Genomic DNA, 27,090 nt, shown 5'->3' on the forward strand with positions numbered 1-27,090 from the left:
CGGTTAACCGACCGTCCTAGTCGGCAAATTTCAAATGTCCGCTAGTGATGTGGCGCTACAATATTTGGCTATGACTTGGCTACTTTAATATTATTTTTACGTGTTTTAGCTGGCAACACTGATTCGACCATGAAAGGGAGCCAGTATTTAAACGAGGCTTAATTTTCTAATTTTTAACAATATAATAGCGACGATTATTATTTTAAAAAATTTTTGTTAGGCTTAACATCAATGAAAATTCAACACAAAGTAGGTTAATAGCGATATACTAATTACATGGGATACAATAATATACTACACTAATAATGGATTTTTTCATACTTTTCGGTTATCCGACTTTTCAATTATCTGACCAACCCTAGTCCCCAATTGAGTCGGATAATGGATGCTCTACTGTATTTAAGATGTGCAGTCATAAATACTCCTTTTTTTAATTTTGGGATTGTTTATAAAAACCAATAGTATCATTAACATTTTAGTCAAATTTTATATTTATTAAGAGTATTTCTAAACTATTAATGTTGCTTTCAATTAAATAAATTTATGATTTTTCTGGCTAATTCATGATTTATATTATTCAATATTTCTTTTTTTGTACATATATTTTGCAAAAATGTTATAAATAAACGTTCTAAAATTTTGCATTTTTATTTATAACGTTCATAATAATAAATTATCAATAATCAATATCTTATGTTCATATGATTATTCTTAGCAATATTAAAATAAATTTGTTTCAATTTTCCATTGTTTTGTGATATTTATCACTTTATTTGCTTTTTATTTATTATATCGTATCTGAATATCTTTAACTTCATGTTCAGTCATAAAGGTTAATGTTTGCTTCTGTATCACTCACTATCTTATATATTTAAAATAAAAAATTTCCTGTATATCTGTGTATTGTATAACATAACTGATAATTAATAAAGAAATTAATACCTAGAAGCTAATAAAGATAATTTTATTAATTGTATGTGAACTAATGATATTAGTCTAAAATATTTTATTATTGAAATTTTAAATCAAATTAATTGTTTATTGCAGAATATGTAATACATTATTAAATAAAAATTCTAAAAATGATACCGTATACTATAATTTTATGTGAAATTTATAGATATACAGTAGAGCGTTGATTATCCGAAAGTCAATTATCCGAAACGTCAATCATCCGAAAGAATTCCAGTTGCCAAATTTAAATTTTTGCCAGTGCTGTGGCACTGCAATCTTTGGCTATGTCTTGGGCTACTCAAATATTTTATGTTTTTGATACTAAATTAACTTCTGAAGTATAATTTTTTATTGTTTTTATATTTTTCAATATATTTATTTTGTTCATACAAAATAAAAAAATAATTTTTAACGATACAATAGTCTTCATTAGGCTTAACATCGACAAAAATTCAACGCGAAGTGACACGCAATGGAGAAAAATGTCAAGATGGGATAAATTAATATATTTTTTCGTACATAATCGGTTATCCGAAACATCGATCTTCCGAACAATCCCAGTCCCAATTGATTTGGATAATCGATGCTCTACTGTATTTGATAAGGTTATTTTAATTCAATAGGGAAATTTCTTCTCCTATATAGTTGATTTATTGCCAATTTACATATCATATTTACTCTAATATCATTGACTCTAAAACACACCTTAATTTCTACATGCGAATCCTCAGAACAGAACTGATCTGTTAATTTTGAATCTAAATTTATTTGATATTTATTACTCAGTAAAGTAAGTTATATCACTATCTTATATGGTATCAAAGTTGGAAATCTAATTCACTTCCTGTGTTAGATTCTTCTTAATCAACACTGGAGTCAAAGCTCACATCTTTCCATATTTAATTATCTTCAGTGCCATTTAAAGCATCAGAAATGGAATATTTCCTGAAAGAGTGCTGCATAACTTTTTCTGGAATTTCATCTAAGTAATTATGATGTTTCTGTAGGGGACTAATGAAATTGAGCTAAATTGACTTCTTAAATATTTACTATTAAAAATATGGTGTAATAAAATCATTAGAATACTTAATGCAACTTGACTTAATAGAATTAGTGATAGAAATAAGACACATGACACTAGAGGTTGCTAATTATAACATATTACATCAAATCTAAGATTCATCCTATTTTGAGAGATACTAAAACCTGAAAAAAGTGAATCTTACATTCAAGTAAGTACAACATATAATAGTATCATAATGAGTCAAACTTTACGTTAGCTAAAAAAAGATTAAAAATATATAAGTTATAGTTATAAATACATAATTTTCAATTAAGGTAGATATATAAACTATGCTTAATATATAAACTAATAAATTCATTGAAAATATTTGACATTTAATAAAATATACTCGCTCTGTGTACTGTAATGATTTTCTTGAATTTGTAGAATGTAATTTGAAAATTATACTATGCTTTATTTTGCTTTAAATATATATATATAACATACTTTGATATAGTATTTATAGTAATTTTTTTATTATATATTTTTTTTTAGTATTAAATTTGAGACACGAAAATTTTTATTTTCAATGAATTATTTATATATCAAAAATTATTTTTCAGAATTATTTACACAATTAAAACCTGAATTAGTAAGTCCAGTTGTAACTTGGCTTTGTCATGAGACTTGTCTAGAAAATGGTGGAGTATTTGAAGCAGCAGGAGGTTGGATAGGAAAATGTAAGTTAAGCTACTTTTTTAAAAACTGATAGTTTTGAACTTAACATGCTTATTCCAAATTTTCAGTAAATATATTAAATAAATAAGATATAAGTAAAAATTTATTTTAAAAAAAGTAATTTTTAAATAATTTAGTTCAGTGGCAGCGATCCATTGGTAAAGCATTTCAGTCTGGTTCTCTTACTCCAGAAAATGGTAAATATTAATAGATTTTTTTTAAAAAACATTAAGCTGGTATACCTTAAATTAAAAATTTGTTTTGTAGTTCGTGATAATTGGAAGGAAATAACTGATTTGAATGGAGCAACTTCTCCTCTTACTGTGCAAGGTACTGTACCTATATTTGTTTTGATACCCACAAAATTTGTATAATAAAAACTTTCAGATAATTTTTTGTTATATTACTTTTTCTTGTTCTTAGTTTTTAAATATTAGATAAATGTAAAAATTTTTATGTTGAATTAACTAAAGATAACTATTATCATTATGATAGCAGAAAAAAGTTTAATTGAATGAATACGAGCATTAAAACATTGACATTACAATTATATATTATAACATGGAAACTTTCAGACCAGAATATCAAAAATATTACATGTGAAAAGGAATAATTGAATGTTTAGATATTTTATCTTTCTGAAAGATAAATTTTAAAATTTATACTTTTATTTCACTTTACATATATCTGCTTTTGTGTATTTATTTAAAATATTAGAATATCAGTGTAAGAAGCCAGACTTAACCTGTTCATTTGATGTCAGATTGGTGAGATCCAATCACTTTGTCACTGGTTGGCGTAATCTAGTAATTGTCGTTGGGATTGCAAGATCCTTTTGACGTCAGGACTTGACACCAGTTAGGATAATAAAAGTTTGTGTCCTAACTCACAGATTTTTCAATATATTCAGGTTTAATTATGTTCAAATAGGAGGGACTCTGTAGTTCAAGTGGGAGGGCTAGCAAGGTAAGGTGTCAGCAATACACAAGTAAGAGCAATCATCGTAAAAATTCAACAAATTTAATAGAAACTGCAGGATTACAAACAAAAATCTAGGCACAAGAAATATAGTAGCCTCGATCTAGCTTCTAATATACTAGAGAGTGCTACTAATACTGACTTCTAATAACTATTACCTACCAAGAGAGAGAGTGTACATAAATCAGTTAATTATCATACCTCTTAGCAGTAGTGGCTGTTGTCTCAGAGGTAAACTATCTGTGGAGGACTGGGGAAACATTTGGGACAACACCTGCAAAAGACATAAAAAGATTGTAAGATTGTAAACAGATACTCCTTAGGGACTGATTGCTTCAAAGATCGGATGTGCTGTCATTATATCCTCATCGGGTATGGGAATTTGGTCAGGTGACCTTTTGTTTGGTAGTGATGACACTTTGAATGTGTCATTGCTGGGGCAGTGAGAATTAGTTTATTCAGGGCAGATAGTTTACTATTTCTTTCGATTGATTTTAGATTCTCTCCGTGGACTTGTTTAAATGTCAACTTTTTTAAACATTAACAATTAATTGTTATAACTTATTTTTGAAACTTCTCAGGTTGATGAGAAGGAGAAGAGACTTGTCGTTTCAAAGACCCCTCTCCTAACACGAGTTCCCTAGTCGATTGTTGACAGTTAATTTAACATTCAATCATGTCCTGTTTTTGACTTCATGGGAACTGGATGGAATAAAGAAAAGTTTCTTATAATTCCCCCTTTTTTTGCAAATTTATGGAAAAACAATTTCCCGAATCTCACATCAGTTTCTCAATAAATAAATGTATAAGTCTCTAAATATTAATTGGCTTTATGCTTATTGTTTAATTTTCATGTTCTCGGGGAACATTTTCATTAATATTTTATTTTAAGGATAAAAGATGTTTAATGATTTAAAATACTTGATTGCTTGCTATTCTCTCAATTAGTTGTTTGTTCTTTGAAACTTAGCATAAAGTTGCTATTGAGAACAATAATATTGATACAGGAACACTCCTTTTGATGGAAAAAGGAGATTTATTTCTATAATTTACAACAAATATGCATTTTGGGCTTTATGCATCAATATACATAATAAAATAAGGACTGAAAAGGAGCTTAGAGCCTGAAATGCATATTTGTTGTAAATTATAGAAAATAAATCTTCTTACTCCATCAAAAGGAGTGTTCATGTATGATTTGTTCTCAATAGCAACTTTATATATATATATATATATATATATGCACGTATGTGTCCCTATATTTCACTTTTCAGCCAAAACTACACATCACACATGAATGGTGTTTGTATGTGGTAGTAGCCCCAAGTCTCCATTCATGCACTATGGTGGTCGCGTCTCAATAGCTATAAGGGTGCGGGAGATATGAGGGCTTAAAGTGGTTGACTTTGAAGATTTTCTATTTCGATTTTAAAAATGTTTGAACCGTTTTAAATTCGAATTTGTTATTGCGTATTCGTATTGTATGCGTTTTAGTAGGGTATGCCATGAGAATGGACACTAAGAAGGGATTTTTCTAAATTCTCCCGCGGGGGGAGAGGGAGAGGATTAAGCTTAACCGGAAGAATGGCTTCTACTGTACTATTTTAGATGCGATTTTTTGTTTTCAACTACGTTTAGTCTTCATCGAGTACTTAGGTGTATTAAATTGATCACATTTCAGACATTGTTTAAATATTTTTATATATTTCAATTTTAAAAATGTTCGAACCGTTTTAAATTCGAATTTGTAAATTCGAATTGGTTCGATTATAGAACGATTGTAAACGTTCCAGAAAATTGATCAAATTGAAAATAGTTCGTTTGACTGGATGTAAAAATTCTCTAATTAGTCTGGAAATGGGGGACCTAATTCTTGCATTCTGTGAAAACAGGTAAGATTGGCTATAATGTAATTATCTTAATCTTCACCATCGTTACTTTTTGCTCAGCGAAGTGGGTCCTTGCAGCTAGATTCTAGATTACTTAGAAAAACAGTCTTTTATATATAAAAAAAAACTATATTACATACAAATAAAAACCCAGCGAAGCGGGTTCTTGCAGCTAGTTATATAATGTTATAATGATGTATCATTTATTGCAACATTTGTAATTTAAATATTTGTTTTTAAAAGAAAAACTAAAATTTCTTCTTAGCAAGAAGACATTTTTTATTTTTTTACAATATAATTTATTTTTGTACATAAGTTTTGATAATATATTAAATGAAATAAAAACAATTTCTTAATTTTAATAATTTGACAAGCTTAAAAAATATTTCAAATATAAACTGAAAATTTATTTTATTTTTTATTTAATGTTTAATTATAGTTTATATTAACTTTTTTGGTTATTTTGAGATAAGTTATTGAGAACAAGTAGGATTGTTTTTACCTTGGATTAATAACATTCCTTTACTTCATCTATTATAAACAAAACAAAAAGGAAACAATATGTAGAAGACTAGATCATTTACTATGTATTTTTTTTGTTTGTTAATTATATTTTATGCTGATTACAGTAGAAAAGAATTGTTTATACTCTCTAGGTTATAGTAGTTAGGTTTAAATTGTAAACTACTTAATATTAGAATTAAAATAGTTAACATTCTTTAATTGATTTGTTGTTGTTGTTTTTTTTATATAAGTGACTAATTATTTATTAAATAATTCTTGTTGATTAAAACTTTTTTATAATAATTAGAGGAAATGCAGGAATTAATAGAAGCTATGACTGGTCAACTTCAAGTAAAGCATTCTTCAAGTGCAAATGGAGCAAAATATACTTATACTCCTGATAGTGCTATACTTTATGCATTGGGCAGTGGGTATACACTTAAACTATTTTTTCAAGTTCAGGAGTATTAATTAAATGAAAAATAATAATTTTTAATTTTATACAGTTGGTGTTTCTTCAAAACAAGATGATTATCTTAATTTTTTATATGAAGGAAGTGAAAATTTTTCTGTGCTTCCTACATTTGGTATTTTACCAGGAATGTGTGCAGTTTTTGATTTTACACCCTTTCAAGAAGAAATGCAGAGACTTAATGCTGATCCCACAAAAGTGAATATAAAATTATATTTAACTCAATTTTTAAATTTTAAGTTAATAATGTAAATTATTTTAATATTAGATGCTTCATGGAGAACAATACTTAGAACTTTATCAGCCTTTGAATCCTGCTGGTACATTATATTCAACATGTCGATTAGTGGATACTATAGATAAGGGAAGTGGTGCTGTGATTGTTGCAGATGGTAAGTATAACTCAGTACTTTATTTATAGTTTAATAAATCGCACTTCATTCTTTTTAATAATTTTTAGTTGATACATTTAATGAAAATGGGGAAAAAGTTGCTTACAACCAGTGGGTTGTATTTCTTGTTGGTGCTGGAAATTTTGGAGGGAAGCGTAATTCAGAAAAGATCAAAGCAGTTTTGCCAACACCAAATAGACCTGCTGATTCAGTTATTGAAGAAACTACACATATTGATCAGGTGTGTTTTGGTTATTGTTATGAACTATTTAATAAAACATTTTTTTAAATATATTTGAAATAAGTATATAATTGTTTATTTAATATGCAAATCATTATATTATGCAAGTAATGTATATAAAGGCTAAATCTTTTTTCAGTAATTTAGAAATACTTGACATAGATATTGAGAATTAGAAACATTAACTGTAAATACAAATTTAAGTCAGAATTAAACTATTAAAAAACTATATAAGAGAATTTACATTTGAAATATTTGATATAAAACAGAAAACTTAAATCTAATATATAATTTGTGTATATTCAGTTACAGCCAAATTAAATAATTGATGATAATACGTTAAATATACAGTAGTACCCCAAACTTACGCGATAGGTGGGACTGAGCAATAACCGTGTAAGTCAGGGTATAATTTCGCAATTTGTGTAAAATCCAAATCTGATGTATGTAAGCTAATAAATGTTCTCATTAACCTTATCTCGCCTTTTGATTCGTTCATGGTTACAAGAAATCATCACATAGAGTCTCTCAAGTATCCGTCGATATAACAAACACAGAAATAAATAACACAAAATAAATTGTAGCTATGTGTCGATTCTGCGTGGCACGTCCGAACATGTAAGCTAAACAATAGTGTGGGGGAGTGAGTAATCAAGAGTTGCATGGCGTTCAAACAAAAGACGAATCGACGAGATTTGAAAATCGCATAACTCCGGGTTCGCGTAAGTTGGGGTAGCGTAAGTCAATGTATTACTGTATTTTATTCAGAATTTTATAAATTTTAATTTGCAATAATTAACAGTGAAATAACATAATCAACCAATGATATAAAAATATTAATTTAAAATTTTATCATTATTCTTTTTCATAAAAATTATGATAAAATTAAATTTATGAAGTTTTAAGTATAGTTCAACTAAATTTATCTTAAAAAAGTCAATATTGGAAAATGTTATACAGTCATTCCTGCTTAATTTTAAATGCTTAGGACCTTGAAAATGGGACTTTGAATTATCCAATTTCAAACTAAAAGGGATAATTTTTTTATAAAACAAATATCTGCATGAATTTTTATACTGTTATACAGACTGTTCATGCTACGTATAGTGCCAAAAATTTTGTTAGAAAGCATTTTAAATTTTTAGATTTTTCAGTTTCTAATTGGGCTAGAATCAATACGTTTTTATTTTTTATCACAAACATATCATAGTTTATGATTGCTATACTTTTAATAAAGCACAGATTTATTTTATTTTTCATTTATTTAAGCATATTGGTTTCATTCATGATGTGGGAGAATACAAGCATATACAAATAAAGCACAGATTCAAAAAATTATTTTAAAAAATTTGAAAAAAAAACAAATTTTAATTATTATTTTTTAAATATTTACTGCATTAACTAGTTAGATCTGTTGTTTCTCTTTCAAAAAAATCAAATTTTAAGTTTCTATTGTAATTAAAACTCTGTAGAGCTTCGATTATTTCAAGAAATCGGGGCAAAGTCTAATTTTAATGGGGTAAATTGTAAGGATGCACCGATTAATTGGTAAGTAATCGGTAATTGGCCATATCGGCCACTTAGCCGATTAATCGGTATCGGCCATTCCCCCCGATTAATCGGTTTCAGTAATCGGCCAATTTTACATTTTGGTATTTTTGTTAGAATGTTATGTACAGTACAATGCTAGTAATAAAAACTAATAAATTTCTGTTATATATTTATTATTTATTACATGACAAACTGAATATTAAAAAAAATTTATTAATCAAATTATTCCTTTTATCAATACATATTATAAGTATAATATAACATATAATATAAAGTTTAAACTTTACATAAGAAAAAGTATTGAATAGGTTAAGAAGAAAAATTAAATTTTTATTTGTTTTATAAGTTTAAAGTTTAAACATATAAAACAAATAAAAATTTAATGTTTAAACTGTAAAACCCTTAAATTGTAATGTAAAAATATGAGAATTTTATCATTTTCAGGGCATAACCTATTTTTTGCTGGCTCATAAATGTTACCTTCAGTGCTGAAAATTTTTTCACTTTTGATGGAAGATGCTGAGGCTCTTAAATATTTCATAACTATTTTGCTCAAATTAGGAAAAAGTTCTTTTGAACTTTTCCACCAGAAAAATATGTCACTATGTCTTTGTTTGAGGGATAAATGTAAATATGTTTCTAATTCTTGATCGAAACGTTTGTTTGTCTCGTTTTTTCTTTCTTTTTAAAAAACATGCTATTCTTCATTCTTTTGTTTACCAGAAGCTAATTTATCAAATAAATCAGAAAAACTTAGAAATTCACCTCCATCTTGATCACCTCCAGAAGTAAAAGCTTCAGAATTTAATTTTTATTGAGATTTCCTCTACAATATTTTCTTTTTGAAATTTCATTTTGAATTTAATAAAAATGACAAGCATAAAGACTTGTATTCTATATATCAGGGGTGGCCAACCTGCGGCTCGCGAGCCGCATGCGGCTCTTTGAATGATTATTTGTGGCTCTCGATAAATGTACCCGAGTTCCCTTTTCATTTTTGTGTTATTATATTTTAAAAAATTATTATTGTTCCATATGTGTTTCAAAATGTCTTTTAAATTACTAACAACAAATATGAAAGATTAAGTGCAACGTTGTAACAAATTTCATTACCGTCCAAGTTAAGAATGATATGACTCATGGAAAACTGCGCGAACGAACATAAACAGTGGCGTAATCGTCCATTATTGACCGACTCCAGACCGATTTTGAATTTGTAAACTGTCATTGCAATGGACAGCTGACATTGTGCTCTGGAAGAAACAATTTGTATCACTCTTGATACGGATATAATTCTGGAATTTTTTGCATACCTTTTTAATACGTATTTAATTGCGGCTCACAAAAAATTTCGAATTTTGAAAAATGGCTCGGACTATCAAGAAGCTTGGCCACCCCTGCTATATAGGCTGAAAATCATTTTTTTTTTTTATTGGATTTTCTAGTTCTTCTGTTGTGGCTGTTTCTTTTCTAGTTCTTCTGTTTCTAGTCTTCTGTTGTTCTGTAATGCCACTAAAGGAACTACTGATCTTTGCTTTTGATAAGAATAATTTCAGAGTCTCTATTGTGGGAATTATTGAAGATGAAGTGGCTTCTCGTTTGCTGGTTTTCCATGGTAATTTCTTTGAATGGTTTTACAAGTAGAACAATTTTTTTTAACGAGAGACCACTGATATGGGCTCAACATAGGAATTTTATTATCTATAGCATATGTGACAAGGGCCTTTTGCTGTAGTATGTAGAATTCCAGCAAGTAGGAACATCTTGAATTAATTTGTGTTTCTGCAAACCTAACTTTTCTTGCAAATCTTCCAACTTGATTACAACTACAGCAGAATGATTAAAATGTGTGACAATATTTTTATTAACTGTGATTATAGTTTTCACATCTTGTTCAGAAAATATGCATTCGTTTAATGTCAGCTGCAGCGTATGTATAAAGCATGATAATGCTTCTAAGTTGCAATTCCTAATTCCAGCTACAAGATTTGCTGCAGAATCTCTTAGTACTAAGAATATCTTATCACTTGTCAACTTATACTGTTCAAGGACAATTTTTAACTGTTCACTGATTCATGTAGCTGTATGGGAACCTTCAAAGTAAACAATTTGCAAAACAGCTCTTTCTTGCTGAAAATCATCCTTCAACCAGTGGGCTGTTACACTTAAAAAAGGAGAACTGTTTGTAGTTGCTGTCCAAATATCAGTGGTTAAAGAAATATATTTTGTTTCTGTTAAACACAGAAACACTTCAGCTTTTTAAACAATGTCGAAGTTTCCATGTGTCAACAATTAAATATTGAGATTTATTTTAGAAACAAAGGAAGAGATTGTTGATTTTGCAAGGATATTCGATCGTCTCTTGTTTACCTGACCCGAGGGAGATGGAAATACCAGGTGGAGAAAAATGAGTTTTTTCCACATTATAATTAACTGTATAATTAACTCCAGGATCTCACACTATTAAAGCAATAAATTATTAACACTAATCAGCCGATTAATCGGTATCGGCCGATAATGCATGGCCGATTAATCGGTAATCGGCCATTTTGCTTATCGGTGCATCCTTAGTAAATAGCAGAACACTGCATATGGGAGACTGATGATATCATTTTACACACAGCTGTGCTTAGGCAGAAAGCTTCAATACACGTAGTTCAAAGAGGAATATAGTTCAATGCATTTTCCATGTAAAGTCTATGGAGAGTAATCTGAGATAGGTGAGTTGAGACTCCTAAACGTTAATTACAAACAATCCAATGTAGATATGGACATGAAAATTACACAGTTGGTAGTAAACATCTAAACAAACAAGAGACATTAAAATTTTAAATTAAACATGTCTCATTTTAGCATGTGGGGGAAATAAAAAGCCATTATAAGATCCACATGTAAGTGATACAGTATTTAACATGTTTATAAGTCATAAGAATCCAAAACCGAAACACTCATTTGCCAAGCTGAAGGGTATTTTCTAACAACTGTCAGAAAAGAAGTTGATTTTCCTGAAACAAAAACAAACAGTTTTCACCTAGCCCTACCAGGAGATAAGAACTGTTTTATAGTAATTTCATTACAGTATTCACTGTATAGTCTTCATATCAAAAGTGCTGAAGAGAAAGCGCTCAGAATTAACGTGGTGAAGGAGTTAGAAATTTTGGTGGCAGTAGACAAGAAGGAAAAAAAAAACTAAGGCAGAAATAGAAAAGGAATACAACATTCCTTTGTCTATGATCTATACATATCTGAAGAGCAGAAGTGCTCTTGAATCTTCTGCAGCTGCAGAAGGACACAACATTCATGGAAGCTGATTTGGATGAAGTCGTTTGTGAATGGTTTTGCAATGTAAGGGCAAGAAATGCTCCAATTTATGGCAGTATGTGCAAGGAATGTGATGACCAAAAGGCTGAACAGGTGGGCATAGACTTCAAATCTTCAAATGGATGGCTTTATTGTTTTCAAAAATGTCATTGAATTGTTTCTTTGATGTCAAGTGAAGAGGCAGCATCTATGGATTTAAAAGTTGAAAACTGGGAGGAGAGTGTTAAGCCTGTGATGGAAAATTATCTGCCAAGGGACATCTTTAATTCTGATGAAACAGGGCTGTTTTTGACTTGTCTACCAAATCAGATCCTCTCATATAAAGGTAAAAAATGTTGATCTGGAAAAAGTCCAAAGTGCAGGTGACAGTTTTGCTTGCTTGCAATGCCGATGCTAATGAGAAATTCACTCCATTTGTTATTGGTCAGTATACGAAACCTCAGTGTTTCAAGGTAATTCCTCATATTCCATGTGAATATGCTTCCAGTAAAAATGCTTGGATAACTGGCAAGTTATTTCATGAATGGTTGCTTTGACTGGACTGAATAATGATGGCAGAAAAGAGGAAAATTGTTCTCTCCATGGATAGATGTACTGCCCACAATCAAAGAGAAGTCATCCTGGAGTCCATATGGATACTTCTTTTGCTGCCGAATTCAACTGCTATGCTGCAGCCATTAGATCAAGGAATAATTCTCTTCTTCAAATCATTTATTGGCAGTATTTAGTGTGCTAAGAGTAGTATTTAGTATGCTTAAGAGAAATTAAGTATAGGAATGTTCAAATTGATGCTGCAAGAAATTGGATGGTTTTGGATTCACTTAGAAACATTGCTTCTTCCTGGGAAGCTGTGACACCTGATGTAATTAAAAACTACTGCTATAAAAGTGGTCTGACTCACCAGGAACTGGAGGTGTTGCAGATGATATGGCTCTTGAATGCCCTGAATGGGAAGAATTCTCTTGCAAAGACATGCAAGGAAATTTCAAAGACTTTGTCAAATTGGATAATGAACTATAAACGTCTGCCTCTCTTAGTGAAATTCAGGAAGATCCTTGTCAACAACAAAAGAAAGCAACAGCAAAAGAGGATGATGATGAACAACAAGAAGGAAAAGAAGAAGAGAAACCCGTGTCCATTTCAATTGGAAACACTTTCCACAATAAGAGTTTTGGATGCTTTAATTGCTTGTAAGGATGTACTGTACATCAAAATGTTTTTGAAGCATTTGACAAACTAAGCAACTTTGTTCAGGACTGCTATCAACCTGGATGCAATCAAAAATAGACAGCTATTTTAAGAAAGTTATATTATACTGCATTAAGTTTTATAGTATTATCATTTATATTATTTATATCATCAGTTATATATCATTTATATTTTAAGAAAGTGTAATTTAATAAATAAAAAATTCCTGCTTATTTACTGTGTTTTTTTTAATTGATGATTTTAATTTATTGCATAAAACTCAGAAAAAACATGTCAGTTGGCTTTATAAGTTCCCTTTTTTAACAAAAATGTACAAAAAAATGTTTTTTAATTTAATTTTAATGTGATTTAGTTGGAAGTGATGTCACATGACATTGAGAAATGTAGATGTTTCTGATTCTGACTTAGTTTACATTTTGTTTCTCCTGCCACACTGAACCATTTCCTGTAAACAGTGGTTGGGTGTTGATACATGTGTCATGTCACTTCACTTCAAATTAATGGAGAAAAGAGTTGTTTGGGATCAAAATTCCACTTTGAATTAACAGAAAGCAAGTTCAAACTTACTAAATGAACTAAAACATTAGGAATTGCCATTAAGGCATCCAGGAAATCACAAGTATTTCAAACTAAATGGGGTTTCGAATTAAGTGGGGATGGCTGTATAAACAGATTCACATAATAACATAAATAAAAGTAGTTAGTAGGTGATATTTATTGATTTATTAGTTGTATAAATACAATTTTTAAAAAATCTTATTTAATTATTCTTTTAAAATTAGTCACACAATGAAAACAATTTAAACTTGAATTTAAAAGAAGTTTTGTGTATTACTTAAAGAATGAATTTATTTTTTAGGCAGCTTTATATCGACTCTCTGGGGATAAAAATCCAATACATATTGATCCTGTTTTTGCAAGTTTAGGTGGTAAGGAAGTCTAGTTTTTTAATTTTCTGTTTATATCAAGTTTTTATTTATTTCTTTTAAACTACACATTACAATGCTAGTTGACTTACATTAAAATAATCTAAGAAAGTTAAGTCAAGAGAAATAAAAATAAATATAGAACCAGGGTGGCCAAGCTCCTTGATAGTCCGAGCCATTTTTCAAAATTTGAAATTTTTGGCGAGCCGCAATTAAATACGTATTAAAAAGGTATGCAAAAAAGGTATTAAAAATTTTTTTACAGAAATTATATTTATTGAAAACATATAAATAAAAGTACAAAATATGTGTATTGAATTTAAATATTAAAAATTAGTGTTGTAATGAATAGTATATTTTGGCCTCAGGCTGAATACTGAATATTCGACCAGGAGCATGGCTGAATAGCCAAATATTCGGCCAAACTATTCAGCTCGATTAACGCACGTACGAAAATTGGTGGCAAACCGCATTATGGCAAGGATCCTGCTCTCTATTGGCCCACTGTCACTACGCTTCGCCAATTGCATTAATTCTTGGCAGTTGTAGCGGACAGACAAGAATGTCATGGAAGTATGTGATAAATGATGATATCAAATGTGGATAACAATGAAATGACCTACACGTGTAAATAACAGAAAAAGAACAGAGAAGGACCGCGAAGTGAAAATGTGAAAATAAATATGAAATTGAGTTGATAACATAATTGAACAAGTCGAGGCAGCTTATTGGCATGAAATTCGCTGCCGTCAATGCCAAACAATTGTTGTCATAGACTTCGGAAAGCTAAATGCTTGTAATGTAAGTCACTTAGCGTGCACGGGCGAAAGCCTGGGGCCGTTCGGGCTATCAAGCTGTCTCGAATCTGTGAAATCATAACTGTGACTTATATCGACGTCCTATCTGTCTCTTTTCTCCGTTATCACCAGGCTGAGTCACGTAATTGTAAAATGGGAACTCTACGACGGAAAAGTGACGAATCGAAAGTATCGTGAGCGCGTATTATGATGTATGCACAGGCATACATGGATTAGAGCGATAGAGGAAAGAGAAAGGGAAGAGCAAAGACGAGCGCTTAAAAAGAAGGATAGGCAAGGTCAGACCCTCAGATGTGCGAGGATTCTCCAACGATACAGACGTGTACGTGTGCTGATCTTTGTAATTATAAATTGTGAATACATGTGACTAATATTATTTTCTTTTTTATTTTGTGCATGTTACAAGTTATAAATAAATATAAACAAACAACACTAACTCGATAACATTAAATCTAAATACCAAAATGATTAATTTGCTGTGTTTTTGTTATTTATTACTCCTGTTTTTAGGTATTCGGTACTCGGCCGAATAGTGAAAAATAGGCCGAATAGTAACCGAATATTCGTTACATCGTTACATCACTATTAAAAATTAAACACATTTATTTTACTTCTTTTGATAATTCTTTAAAATTTGGTGAATAATTGGTGACAGCACTTCTCAGTAATTCTTTCAGATGCTGGTTAGTTAATACTGATCGGTGTTTGGATTTCACAAATTTTAAAGTGGAATAAAATGATTCACATAAGTACGTTGTTCCAAATATTGGAATAATTTGACAAGCAGCCCTTTTGTAATTCAGGATACTTTGATTCTGGTACAAGTTTCCAAAATTCAGTAATCGACGTTGATTTATATTTTAATTGTAGAGCTTGATCTTCTTGCATCTCTATTTATTCTAATTCTCCAGATGCTTTTTGGGTCATAATTATATTGGAAATGGAAAACTCACCTTAAATTATGTTAATTTCAAATGGATTTAGAAAAAAATCAAGAGACGATTTAAAATATTTCAAGTCTTGAAATCTATTTTGGGATTCTGTCAATATTCCTTCTAGCTTTTTCATATACTCGTTGAGTTTTTCTTGTTTAATATTGGAACAAATTTTTTTAATTCGAGGAAAATGACAAAATGTTTTACTTTTAATGTCCTTTTGAAAAAGTTGTAATTTAGTTTGAAAACTAAGTATACACTGTGAGAGATCAGATATTATTTTATCTTTTCCCTGCAATTGTAAATTCAGTGTTTGCAAATGTTCCATGACATCATTCAAAAACATTAAGTCTTGTAACCACTCGTCATCGTCTAATTCTGAATAGATTATTTCCTTTTCTTTTAGAAATGCAGTTATCGGATCAAACAAATCTACAAATCGATTTAATACGTTGTAGCTATATAACCATCTAACAATGCAAAAGAAATTAATGTCATTTAGAAGTTCTTCGTCCTTTAATTCTTCAAGGAAATTTTTGAATTGTCAATGATTTTTTGCATTGGTGCGAATGTAATTTACAATGTGTAACACTGTTTTCATAACATCAGGATATTTTAAATATTTTGTAACAAGATGTTCTCGGTGAATTATGCAGTGAATCAGTATGAATTGTGGAATTTGATAATCATCTTTTAAAAGCCCAATAAGACCGACTTTTTTACCCAGCATTGCCGGAGCTCCATCAGTTACAATGCTTACAAGTTTATTAAGAGGCACATCAAAAGTTTTCATTACGGAATCTAATGCATTTTTAATATCGACACTGCGGGTTGACTCTTAAAGTGCTACTAAATCTAATAATTATTCTTTAACAACGAAGTCAGGTGAAACAAAACGTATGAAAACTGCCAATTGCGGAAGATCTGTGATATCTGTCGATTCGTCAAGGGCTAAGCTGAATGCAATACAGTTCTTCAAATCATTTTTTAAATGATATTCAAGAGATATATTAATTGCAGTTATGCGTCGTTCGGTTGTGTGTCTGGAGATGGGAATTTGCGAAACAACTATGTGCAATGCTGCATTATTTGGATCTAAAACTTTAAGTACATCTTCCAAGTTTTTTAAATAAACTCTCCCTCTCCATACGGGCGTTTTGCACGAGCAATATTCCAGGCAATAACAAAACTGGCTTCAGCCAAATTATTAGCTTGATTGCTAAAGGTCGTCAAAATTGACTGTTGTTTATTTAAATTTGATTTTAAAGAAGCAAGTTTAACTGATCTTAATTTGGAATTTGGGGGATACTGATTAGAAAACTGAGGATGATTGGTTTCATAATGTCGACATAAATTGCTAGCTTTATAATTTTTTACCGTAGAATTACAAATAACACATAATGCTTTTCCGTTATTGTCAACAAAAAAGAAATTCTCCTCCCACTCATTATTAAAACTTTTATTTTCTTGCTCGTATTTTCTTTTTTTATTTTCGTTCTCTGCCGTCATTTTTTTAAAAGAACTTGAATTAAATAAAGAAATTTAGAAAATACAAGTTTTGTGTTATTAAAACAATAACAACACATGTTACATACTATGAAACAAATTATAGTTAACTTACCAAAAATTCCAGATTACAAATTATGTCCGTAGCAAGAGTGATACAAATTGTTTCCTCCAGAGCACAATGTCAACTGTCCGTTGCAATGACAGTTTACAAATTCAAAATTGGTCTGGAGTCGGTTGATAACGGACGATTACGCCACTGTTTATGTTCGTTCGCGCAGTTTTTGATGAGTCATATCATTCTTAACTTGGACGGAAATGAAATTTGTTACGATGTTGCACTTAGTCTTTCATATTTGTTGTTAGTAATTTAAAAGACATTCTGAAACACATATGGAACGATAATAATTTTTTAAAATATAATAACACAAAAGTGAAAAGGGAACTCGGGTACATTTATCGAGAACCACAAATAATCCTTCAAAGTGCCGCACGTGGCTCGCGAGCTGCAGATTGGCCACCCCTGATATAGAATAAAGAAATAAACAAATTCAATATTTAGAAAATTATGTAAATATAAACTAAAGTTTTTTTTTATTGAAAAAGCAATACTTTGAAATGATTATTATTATATATAGCATTGTAAATTAATTAGCATTGCAAAAATATACCTTTTTAAAAAAGATTAATCAACAGGCTATTCTAAACCAATTATGCATGGTTTATGCTCACTTGGATTTGCTGCACGTCATGTTCTTAAACAGTATGCCAATAATGATGTGAAAAAATTTAAAGCAATAAAGGTAATTGATTATTACTGTATAATTATACATTTGTACTTATATATATATATATATACATATTATTAATTAATATAANAATTATAATTATATAATTAAATTTTTAATTTTAAAAAATAAATTTCATTTTTGTAATAGGCAAGATTTGCACGTCCAATTGAACCAGGGCAAACAATAAGGACTGAAATGTGGAATGAAGGAGGGAGAGTATACTTTCAATCATCGGTAATTTTTCTTAAATTGATAATTTTTATCTATAATTAAGAACAAAATTTAAATTAAAACATAGTTCTATTTTAAGAATATTGAACACTGAATTTTATTATTTAGGTTGCAGAAACCAATAAACCTCTTTTATCTGGAGGATATGTAGATTTTGTAACTGCATTACCAACTGAAGTTCCAAAATCTGTAAGTTAAAATATTCTTAGTATCTAAGAAAGTGATAAACTTTTCTGTTGTAAAAACATTCAGTTTTTTTTAATGTATATTTTGTTGTATTTTTACATAAATATTTTTAAAAGTTTTTATTACACATATATAATATATCCGTAAATGATGATAAACAATTAGAAAAATTTTATAAATGATAAAGTAATACATATACAAAAAGTTGAATTATTATAAAGAAAATTCAGAAAATATTTTTTTCTTTTACATTTTATGAAATTTATTTTGTATGTTTTTTTTGTTGTAAACAAATTAAGATATAAATAATTTCATGCCAAACTTTTTGCTGATAAGTTTTGATAATTGCTCTGTACACAATTCAAATTATTTATCAGTATAAGATTTGATCATGTAATAAATGTTATCTCTTGTAAAATACTCATATGAAATTAAGGGAGTTTTGAAACACTACTATCTCCACTTTACTGCTATTATATATTTTACTTGCCATTAACAAGTCTTTAGTTCTAAAGTTAAATTTAAATGACAGTTTCTAATATATGTCATTTGTCTTACCATTCATAATATCACAAGCATATATAATAATAAATATAGGGTCTTTCAAGCAATGTGCCCCAACTATTTCTTGGTTATTGTCATGAACTCATATTGATTAATAAACATACATTCTTTTGTCAATGTGAAGATGTGTCTGTTTTATTTTTCAGACTAAATGACATCCTGGAAGTATCCTGGCACCAATCATGCCAATTGTTTTGAAAATCTTTATCACTTTCACCAGTATAACTTTCAATCTTGTCAAAAATACTCACAATGACTTTCATCAGGTTGTTGATTCTCAGGATCTTTCTATACACACTGCTGTCCTTCACAAAACACCATAGGAAGTAGTCATGAGGATTCAGACCTTGCAAATAGAGAACCTATTCCACACTCTTCTGGAACAACCTTACTGCATAGTTGAATATCAAAAAGTCACAAAAAAATGCTGAAAAGGAGTTCTGTATTGTTATTAGCAGTGTGTTGTCGAGTGCTGTCTTTCATAAATCATATTTTTTTTCCAAATTTTCTAACTTGATTAAAAAAAAAAGAAAGTAAAACTTCATTTTTATGGATGTTGGAATAAACAATGGTATTGAAGATTTAATAACTAATATTGGTCTAATTATGCCTTGGTGACTTGTTGCTGTCCAGATAGTTGTTTTCTGAGGATGTAGTGACATCTTTATGAATTTCTGGGAACCCCCAGCAATTCATAAAGATGATGGCCCAGAATTGATAATTTTTCCAATTGACATATCCTCCCAGATGGAAGTGCACTTTGTCTGAAAAGCATACAAATAGAGCATCCATAACTTTATCATCAATTAGATTGAGAATTGCATTCACTATATTGGTTCTACATTGTTCCATTTCCTGGAGAATTGCTTGGATTTTGTATGTATACAATATACAATGTTCCATTGCAAAATTTGATGGATGTTGTTCTGTGATACTTCAGTTTTCTGAATAATTCTATTGATAGAATCTCTCAGGGACACCAAAACAGTCTCTGACTTTCCAGGTGTTGGTTCAACTAGGTTACTGGCCCTTTTCCCTTGTTCACTGGAGGTTAATGTTCAGTGGACAACGTATGTACTGTACTTGTGAAACCAGTTGTAAAGTTGCTGGACACATTGTGAATTCAACTTCTTACTCATTCCTGGATCAAATTCAATTATTAAAGTTCAATATGTCATGATGACAACCTTCCTGTGCATCAAAAATGCTTCACAATCCAAATTTTTTTGTTCAAGTTTTAAGGGTTGTTACTAAAACTGTTTTTTCTTTATAGACTCAAACAGTAATGTCATCTGCATCTATGAGATTATCCAAACTAATTTACATGAGTAGTTGCTGCGATATAATGATCTTTGCACATGGTTATAAAGATCTTACAGAAACAATATAATAATTGAAAGAATTTTTACATGTATAGAATAAGTAGTTTGTTGCTATTACATCTTATAAAATACAGGAGAAAATAAGATGTAAGAAATAATTTTGTGACAGAAGAATTTATTAGTTTTTTTCTACTTTGATAATGATTTGAATTTGTATTTCTATAAATTTCATACATAAGCAATAAATATATTTCCATTTAGTATCTACTGTATTCAATTTTAATTATACAATTTGAAATGTTTCTACTGTACTAACAAGAAAAGTAGTTGTGCTCCATATTTATGAAATTTATTAGGAAATTAAATAATTGTAGTTAATGAACAAATTTAAAGATTATATTATTAAGTAGAAAATATAAATTATATATAATTAAATTTTTTGTACATTTTGTATATTTTTGGGGCTTAATTATTCTAAAAGAACTGAAAATTTTATGCATGTTTTAATAAATAAAAATTCAGAGAAAGTTCATTATATGAAATCTGAAAGTAAATGAATGTCAGATTTTAAAAAATTGCATGATTAAAAGTATAACAATAGTCCAAGTAATTTTTGTGCATTTTCTTTTGACTACTTTGCTTCTATATTTAATGATTAAAAAGAAAATTATATGAAATTGATGTTATAAATATTACTTAAAAAATAATTACAAATCATAGAAGAGTCAAGAAGCCACTTTAAATTGTTTATAATAAAAATTATAACTTCTGGCTTCATTCTCAGATGCAATCTAAAAATCCTAAGATTAGAATGGGAATGAGAGATTTGATTAAATTAAGTCTAATCCTGATCTAAGTAAAAGAATTCAAAAAATATCAGTGGAACACAAACAAAGATGGTAAATTAGCATCACAGTGGAGTAAGTATAAACTGATTTTAATTTTGTTGTTGTTTTAACTAAAAAACACCAACTAATCAACTAAAAAACACCTTTACATTTTGTGAAAATTAAAATTTTAAGATTTAAATTAAAATTTAGATTAAAATTTTTAAAAATATTTTTACATTGACAAATTAGCAAAGTAATAAGATGATTTTTAAACTTAATGCATATAAAAACTTGATCAGATATGAAAACTATAACTCTACACTAGGAGAAAATAAAAAAAAAAACAATATAAACTAATAACTTTATCAGATTTCCAATTGGATAATAAAATATAATATACACATTCATAAATGTTTAGATTTTTGATTTTTATATCAATATAAGTGTGAAAAATTACAGTTAAAAAAATGTTGAATTTTTCAAGAAAAACATTATCTACTGAAGTTACTTAAACCTAGGTATCAAGGAAACTTCTCTTTCATTGCATTTTGCATTTAATTTGATGGAACAAAGATAATTAAATGGACAAACATTTTAAAATTTGAAATTATAATTAATAAAAATGTTTATTCAAGAGGAAATACTTCAACAAAAACACTTAACTTAAACTGTATTGTTTCAAGAATGTGACTCTAAAAAGTGATGCTGTTTTCCTGGAAATTGGACGAAGATTGCAAGGTATGCCTGAATTAGCTTCAAAAATAAAAGCAATATATCAATGGAATATTTTAAAGAACGGACAAAAAGCTTCTCAATGGAGTATGTATATTTTTCAACATACACTATTAATCTAAGTAGTGAAGAAAATATCATAAAAATGTTTTATATATTCAGTTGTAGATCTAAAAAATGGACAAGGTTCAGTGTACAGGGGAGAAGCAAAAAATGAAAAACCAGGTTGTGTATTGACTTTAGATGATGATGATATTATTTCCTTAGCTTCTGGAAAAATGGATGCACAGAAAGTAAATATTTTTAATAACATTCTAAGAAAAGATAGTTTTATTTTTAAAATTAATATTATACTTAATTCATTATTATATTATTTTAAGGCTTTTATGACAGGAAAATTGAAAATTTCTGGAAATTTATTTCTGGCTGAAAAATTACGTCCACTTCTAAATGGTCGAACCAATAATAATCAAAATAACAAAAATAATAATCCTTCAAATGATGATAATTCAAAGGTTTAGTTAATTTAAATTTTATAAAATTTTAATTTTTATACTTTTTATATTAATCATTGATTTATTATTAAAATATAGAAAAATCCTCAACTGAAAAGTGACCAGATATTTATGGGAATGAGAGATTTGATTAAATCTAATCCTGATCTAAGTAAAAGAATTCAAAAAATATATCAATGGAACATAAACAAAGATGGTAAATTAGCATCACAATGGAGTAAGTATAAACTGATTTTAATTATTTTGTTGTTTTAAATTTTTAAAAAGTGCAGTAATACAAACAAGATTTAAATTTTGGCTATTATTATACAGCATTAGATTTAAAAACTGACAGTGGTGACTTATATAGAGGTGTACCTAAAAGTGGAAAAGCTAATTGTACTCTTATCCTGGAGGATGACTTATTTGCAGATATTTCAAATGGAAAAGTTGATCCTCAAAAGGTAAATTGAAACTTTTAACAATTGTACTCTTTATAAATGTGTAAGTGAATGCAAATCTTATTAATTTTCAATAATTTTTATATAATTATTTATTTATTTTAGGCATTTATGTCAGGAAAATTTAAAATTCAGGGTGAAATTTTAGCAACACAACGATTACAAGACGTATGGAAATCATCTCCTCCAGTTCAAAAGAAACCTGTTCCAACAGAAAAAGTAGAAATAAATAAGTCAGAAAATTCAACTATTGAAGAGGTTGTTGAACTTATTTAATGCAAAATTATAAATTTAAAAAAAGTTTATAAATATAAAATTTAATTATCTTATTATATTTCATTTTGTTATTTAGCCTCCTTCCTATCTGAAAGCAGATATTTTGTTTGGTATCTTTGCTGAACGCTTGCATGAAGAACCAGATTTAGCGAAAAAAATGAAAATGGTTTATCATTGGACCATTTTAAAAGATAAAAAGAAAGCTACAGAATGGAGTAAGAGATTTTATTTAAATTTCACATTTATATTTTCAGAAAAAAATATATTTATTAAAATTTTATGTTTTAGCTATTGATCTTAAGACTGAAAAGGGTGCGATTTATAAAGGACCACCAAAAACCAAACCAGATGTAACTTTAATTGCAGAGGATGAAGATTTAATTATGCTTTTATTAGGAAAATTAAATCCTCAGAGAGTTAGTAATTTTTTTTTTATAATTATAAGCTGGATATTTTTATTTCTCTCTTAGTTATAAATTAAAATAATGTTTTTAAATTATATTATTTTATTGTTTAGCTGATTTTGTAAATATATATATACACATACATACATATAGTATGCAATTTTAGAAATCATCCTTTACTTTTATAATTTACTTATTATACAATTTAAATTTCATTTGAGAAAATTCTCTGTACATTTATTCATAATGTTTTAGAAATTATAATGGATCATTCAGGAAACCAGCAATGTTTTATTTGGGAAATGTTTTCAACTACACTTGAGTCAACTTCAGCCACAAATTATTTGTAAGCTCTTACAACATCCAAAGGAACATCAAATAAAATTGAATCAAACAACTGCATTTAAATTAGATAATTTTAATTTCACAAAAAGTAGATAATCAAAGAATTATTTTTTATGTTTAAATATCAGTGAAATTAATTTATTACAATTTATTTGAATTAAAAACAATATAATTATAATAAGATCAGAATTTCTCTAATATTTAATTAATTTCATAAATATAACATCAAGTACTTGAATTTATCAAGTTAATTTCCATTTATATAACCCAAAATATATCCAGGATCTCTCTCTCTTATACTCCTTATGTTACATTTAGCTGAAATTTTTGATTAAATACATTTTAAACTTGAAAATAATATTGAATAATAATTTTCTTATTGATAAATATATGTATTGTGTGTTTAATAAATAAACAAAAAGGTTTACTTTAAATACAAGCAAATTTATATTTTGATTTCTAAAAGATTTGATTTGTTGCAATAGATTTAAAACATTTTTCCCATTTTCTTTCATATCAAAAACATGAATTTTCAAATTCTATTCCAAATACAGTAGACTCTTGCTAATCTGGCTATTCATTGCATGGACAGGTGCCAGCCAGATTACCAAAAGATTACCTAAAGACAATGAATGATGTGACTTGTTGCCCTTTGGTACCAATTTTTTTTGGAGGAAGGCAGACAAAATAATATGATGCACTGACATGCAATACTGTACTCAAAAACAAAACTCAAGTAAATAGGAAAAGAGGACTATGATATGAGTAGATGTATCACTAACCTTCTCATGGAAATGGAATCATATAAGCAATCACACTGGAGATTATGTTGAATAATTGAGAGACCAGATTAGCAAGAGAATACTGTGATATGTAATACATATTCAAATTACAAATACATGTATGTATGTATTTCATTGCTTTTATTCTAATAAAAATTACCATATGATTACAAAATTACTATTAATTCATAAATTATTGTAAATATTAGAATTATATAAATATAAGAAATATGAAATTACTGTAGTTTAATTTAGTGTAGTATAATCCTTAACTCATATGTTTCAATATTTTTTATGTGTATAGGCATAGTGTTTAATACATTATTTTATTATAAAATTACTTACTCTAATCTAACAATGTAGGTTAGAGAAATTCTGATTAAAAACAAAACTTGACTAATTATAAATTTTTAAATTTAAGGCTTTTATGACTGGAAGATTGAGAATTAAAGGAAATATTATGCTAACACAAAAATTGCATCAATTATGGCAAGAAATTCTGAAGAGTAAAAAGGCTGCAGAATTGCCAGTCCTTGCATCCATCTTTGCAGACAAGGTGACTATTTTTCTTTGATTTTACTTTCTGCATATCCAAGACAATGTTAATGGCTATCAAATTACTATTTCAGCCTCTTGATACAAGTTTAAAAAGTGAGGGCTACATAGTATCATTTGCCAAAAAGATATCAAAAATGACTAATTTACAAACCAGAATTGGATCAATTTTTGAATTAAATATTACTAAAAATAAACAACCAGTTAAACAGTGGAGTGAGTTTTTTTTTATATTGTACATTAAATTTCTTGTGTGTATAGTGTGAACATCTATGTGCAAATTTTTTTCAGCTCTTGATTTAAAAAGTAGTCAGCTTGATTTATATCGCGGAAAACCAAAAAGTGGCAAATCAAACAGTACAATTACTTTGGAAGACAATACATTTGCAGAATGGGTAACAGAAAAGTTACCAGGACAAACAGTAAGCTTCGTTTTTCTTTTTTATAAGTAATTTAGATTATGTATTGTAATATATGTAATTTTTTCCCCCTAGATTATCCAGAATAACTTAGTTGGAATATCTGGAGATAAAGCTGCAGCAGAAAAATTATTGAATATTTTTTCAGCAAAATCAAAGTTATAAAATTCAAATTATTTTAAAAATGATCAGGGAAAGGATGACCTCTAATCTTCAGTCTTCTGTATTTGTAAGAGAGAATGCAATCAAAACAGATGGCTGCTCTATTAAATAACAAGTTAATTAATCTATATTTTAAATGCAGGTTTATATTTTAATTTATTAATTTATAAAAATGATCATATTTGATCATTTTTATAAATTAATAAATTATATATATATATATATATATATGTATGATTATTTTTTATGCTTAATTTTTATTTTATTATGATGGTAATTAAAAACAACAAAAATATAGTCTTAGTAAATGTAACATGGAGTTTGAGATAGTTACTTAATTTTTATCTCAATTTTAAAAAGATTAAAATTTATAGATTTAGTCAATCATTTTTATACATGACTATAAACAATTATTTTTTTATATACCGTGTGAATGATACGAAGTACAATATCTTTTATACAATATTTGTATTTGAAAAATTTGACTCTTGTATTTATCCTTTGATAAGGAAAAGTCTTATAATACCTCCTACTGTACAAACTATTAAACTGTTATGTATCATATAGATTCAGATAAGGTATTAAATGTTTAATAATTAATATATATAATAAAAATTTGTCTATTATTTAATTTGTCAATTTAGTTGAAAAATATTATTGAAATTTCACTATGGTTCATTTATATCTGTTTTGTTTACTTTGTGTTATATTAAGTATACAAATAATGTTACCATTGGTGTGCTGTCCATGGAAGCTGTGGAAGCAACGTAAAATTTAAATACATATTGTGCAATTATTTTCATATTTTAACATACAGTAATACCTCGACTTACGCGAACCCGGAGTTATGCAATTTTCAAATCTTGTCGATTCGTCTTTTGTTTGAGCACCACGCAACTCTTGATTACTCATTCCCTCCACACTATTGTTCAACTTACATGTTCGGATGTGTCATGTGGAATTGACACATAGCTACAATTTATTTTGTGTTATTTATTTCTGTGTTTGTTATATCTACGGAGACTTGAGAGACTCTATGTGGTGATTTCTTGCACCGTGAACGAATCAAAAGACGAGATAAGATTAATAAGAACATTTA

At 28.4% G+C, this 27,090-nt stretch overlaps 1 protein-coding gene across 1 annotated transcript in view; it reads left to right on the forward strand.

Annotated features, from left to right (window-relative positions):
- LOC111640790 (peroxisomal multifunctional enzyme type 2-like) overlaps positions 1-26,617 on the forward strand; it is a 41,717-nt gene extending 15,100 nt beyond the window's left edge. Inside the window, exons 9-31 of the mRNA XM_023386850.1 lie at positions 2,581-2,697; positions 2,833-2,892; positions 2,963-3,025; positions 6,374-6,493; positions 6,573-6,736; positions 6,807-6,930; positions 6,999-7,171; positions 14,112-14,181; positions 18,134-18,240; positions 18,376-18,462; positions 18,568-18,648; positions 22,045-22,180; positions 22,256-22,386; positions 22,474-22,608; positions 22,687-22,825; positions 22,921-23,051; positions 23,154-23,306; positions 23,401-23,539; positions 23,613-23,740; positions 25,277-25,411; positions 25,485-25,626; positions 25,702-25,832; positions 25,905-26,617. Of these exons, the coding sequence (XP_023242618.1) occupies positions 2,581-2,697; positions 2,833-2,892; positions 2,963-3,025; positions 6,374-6,493; positions 6,573-6,736; positions 6,807-6,930; positions 6,999-7,171; positions 14,112-14,181; positions 18,134-18,240; positions 18,376-18,462; positions 18,568-18,648; positions 22,045-22,180; positions 22,256-22,386; positions 22,474-22,608; positions 22,687-22,825; positions 22,921-23,051; positions 23,154-23,306; positions 23,401-23,539; positions 23,613-23,740; positions 25,277-25,411; positions 25,485-25,626; positions 25,702-25,832; positions 25,905-25,994 (2,756 nt within the window). The 3' untranslated portion in view covers positions 25,995-26,617. The remainder of the gene's footprint in view (positions 1-2,580; positions 2,698-2,832; positions 2,893-2,962; positions 3,026-6,373; positions 6,494-6,572; positions 6,737-6,806; positions 6,931-6,998; positions 7,172-14,111; positions 14,182-18,133; positions 18,241-18,375; positions 18,463-18,567; positions 18,649-22,044; positions 22,181-22,255; positions 22,387-22,473; positions 22,609-22,686; positions 22,826-22,920; positions 23,052-23,153; positions 23,307-23,400; positions 23,540-23,612; positions 23,741-25,276; positions 25,412-25,484; positions 25,627-25,701; positions 25,833-25,904) is intronic.
- Positions 26,618-27,090: the final 473 nt, after the last annotated feature.

This window comes from Centruroides sculpturatus, unplaced genomic scaffold, assembly GCF_000671375.1.
Source record: "Centruroides sculpturatus isolate CEXI.00-Female unplaced genomic scaffold, Cexi_2.0 scaffold1349, whole genome shotgun sequence".
Taxonomy (NCBI): domain Eukaryota; kingdom Metazoa; phylum Arthropoda; class Arachnida; order Scorpiones; family Buthidae; genus Centruroides; species Centruroides sculpturatus.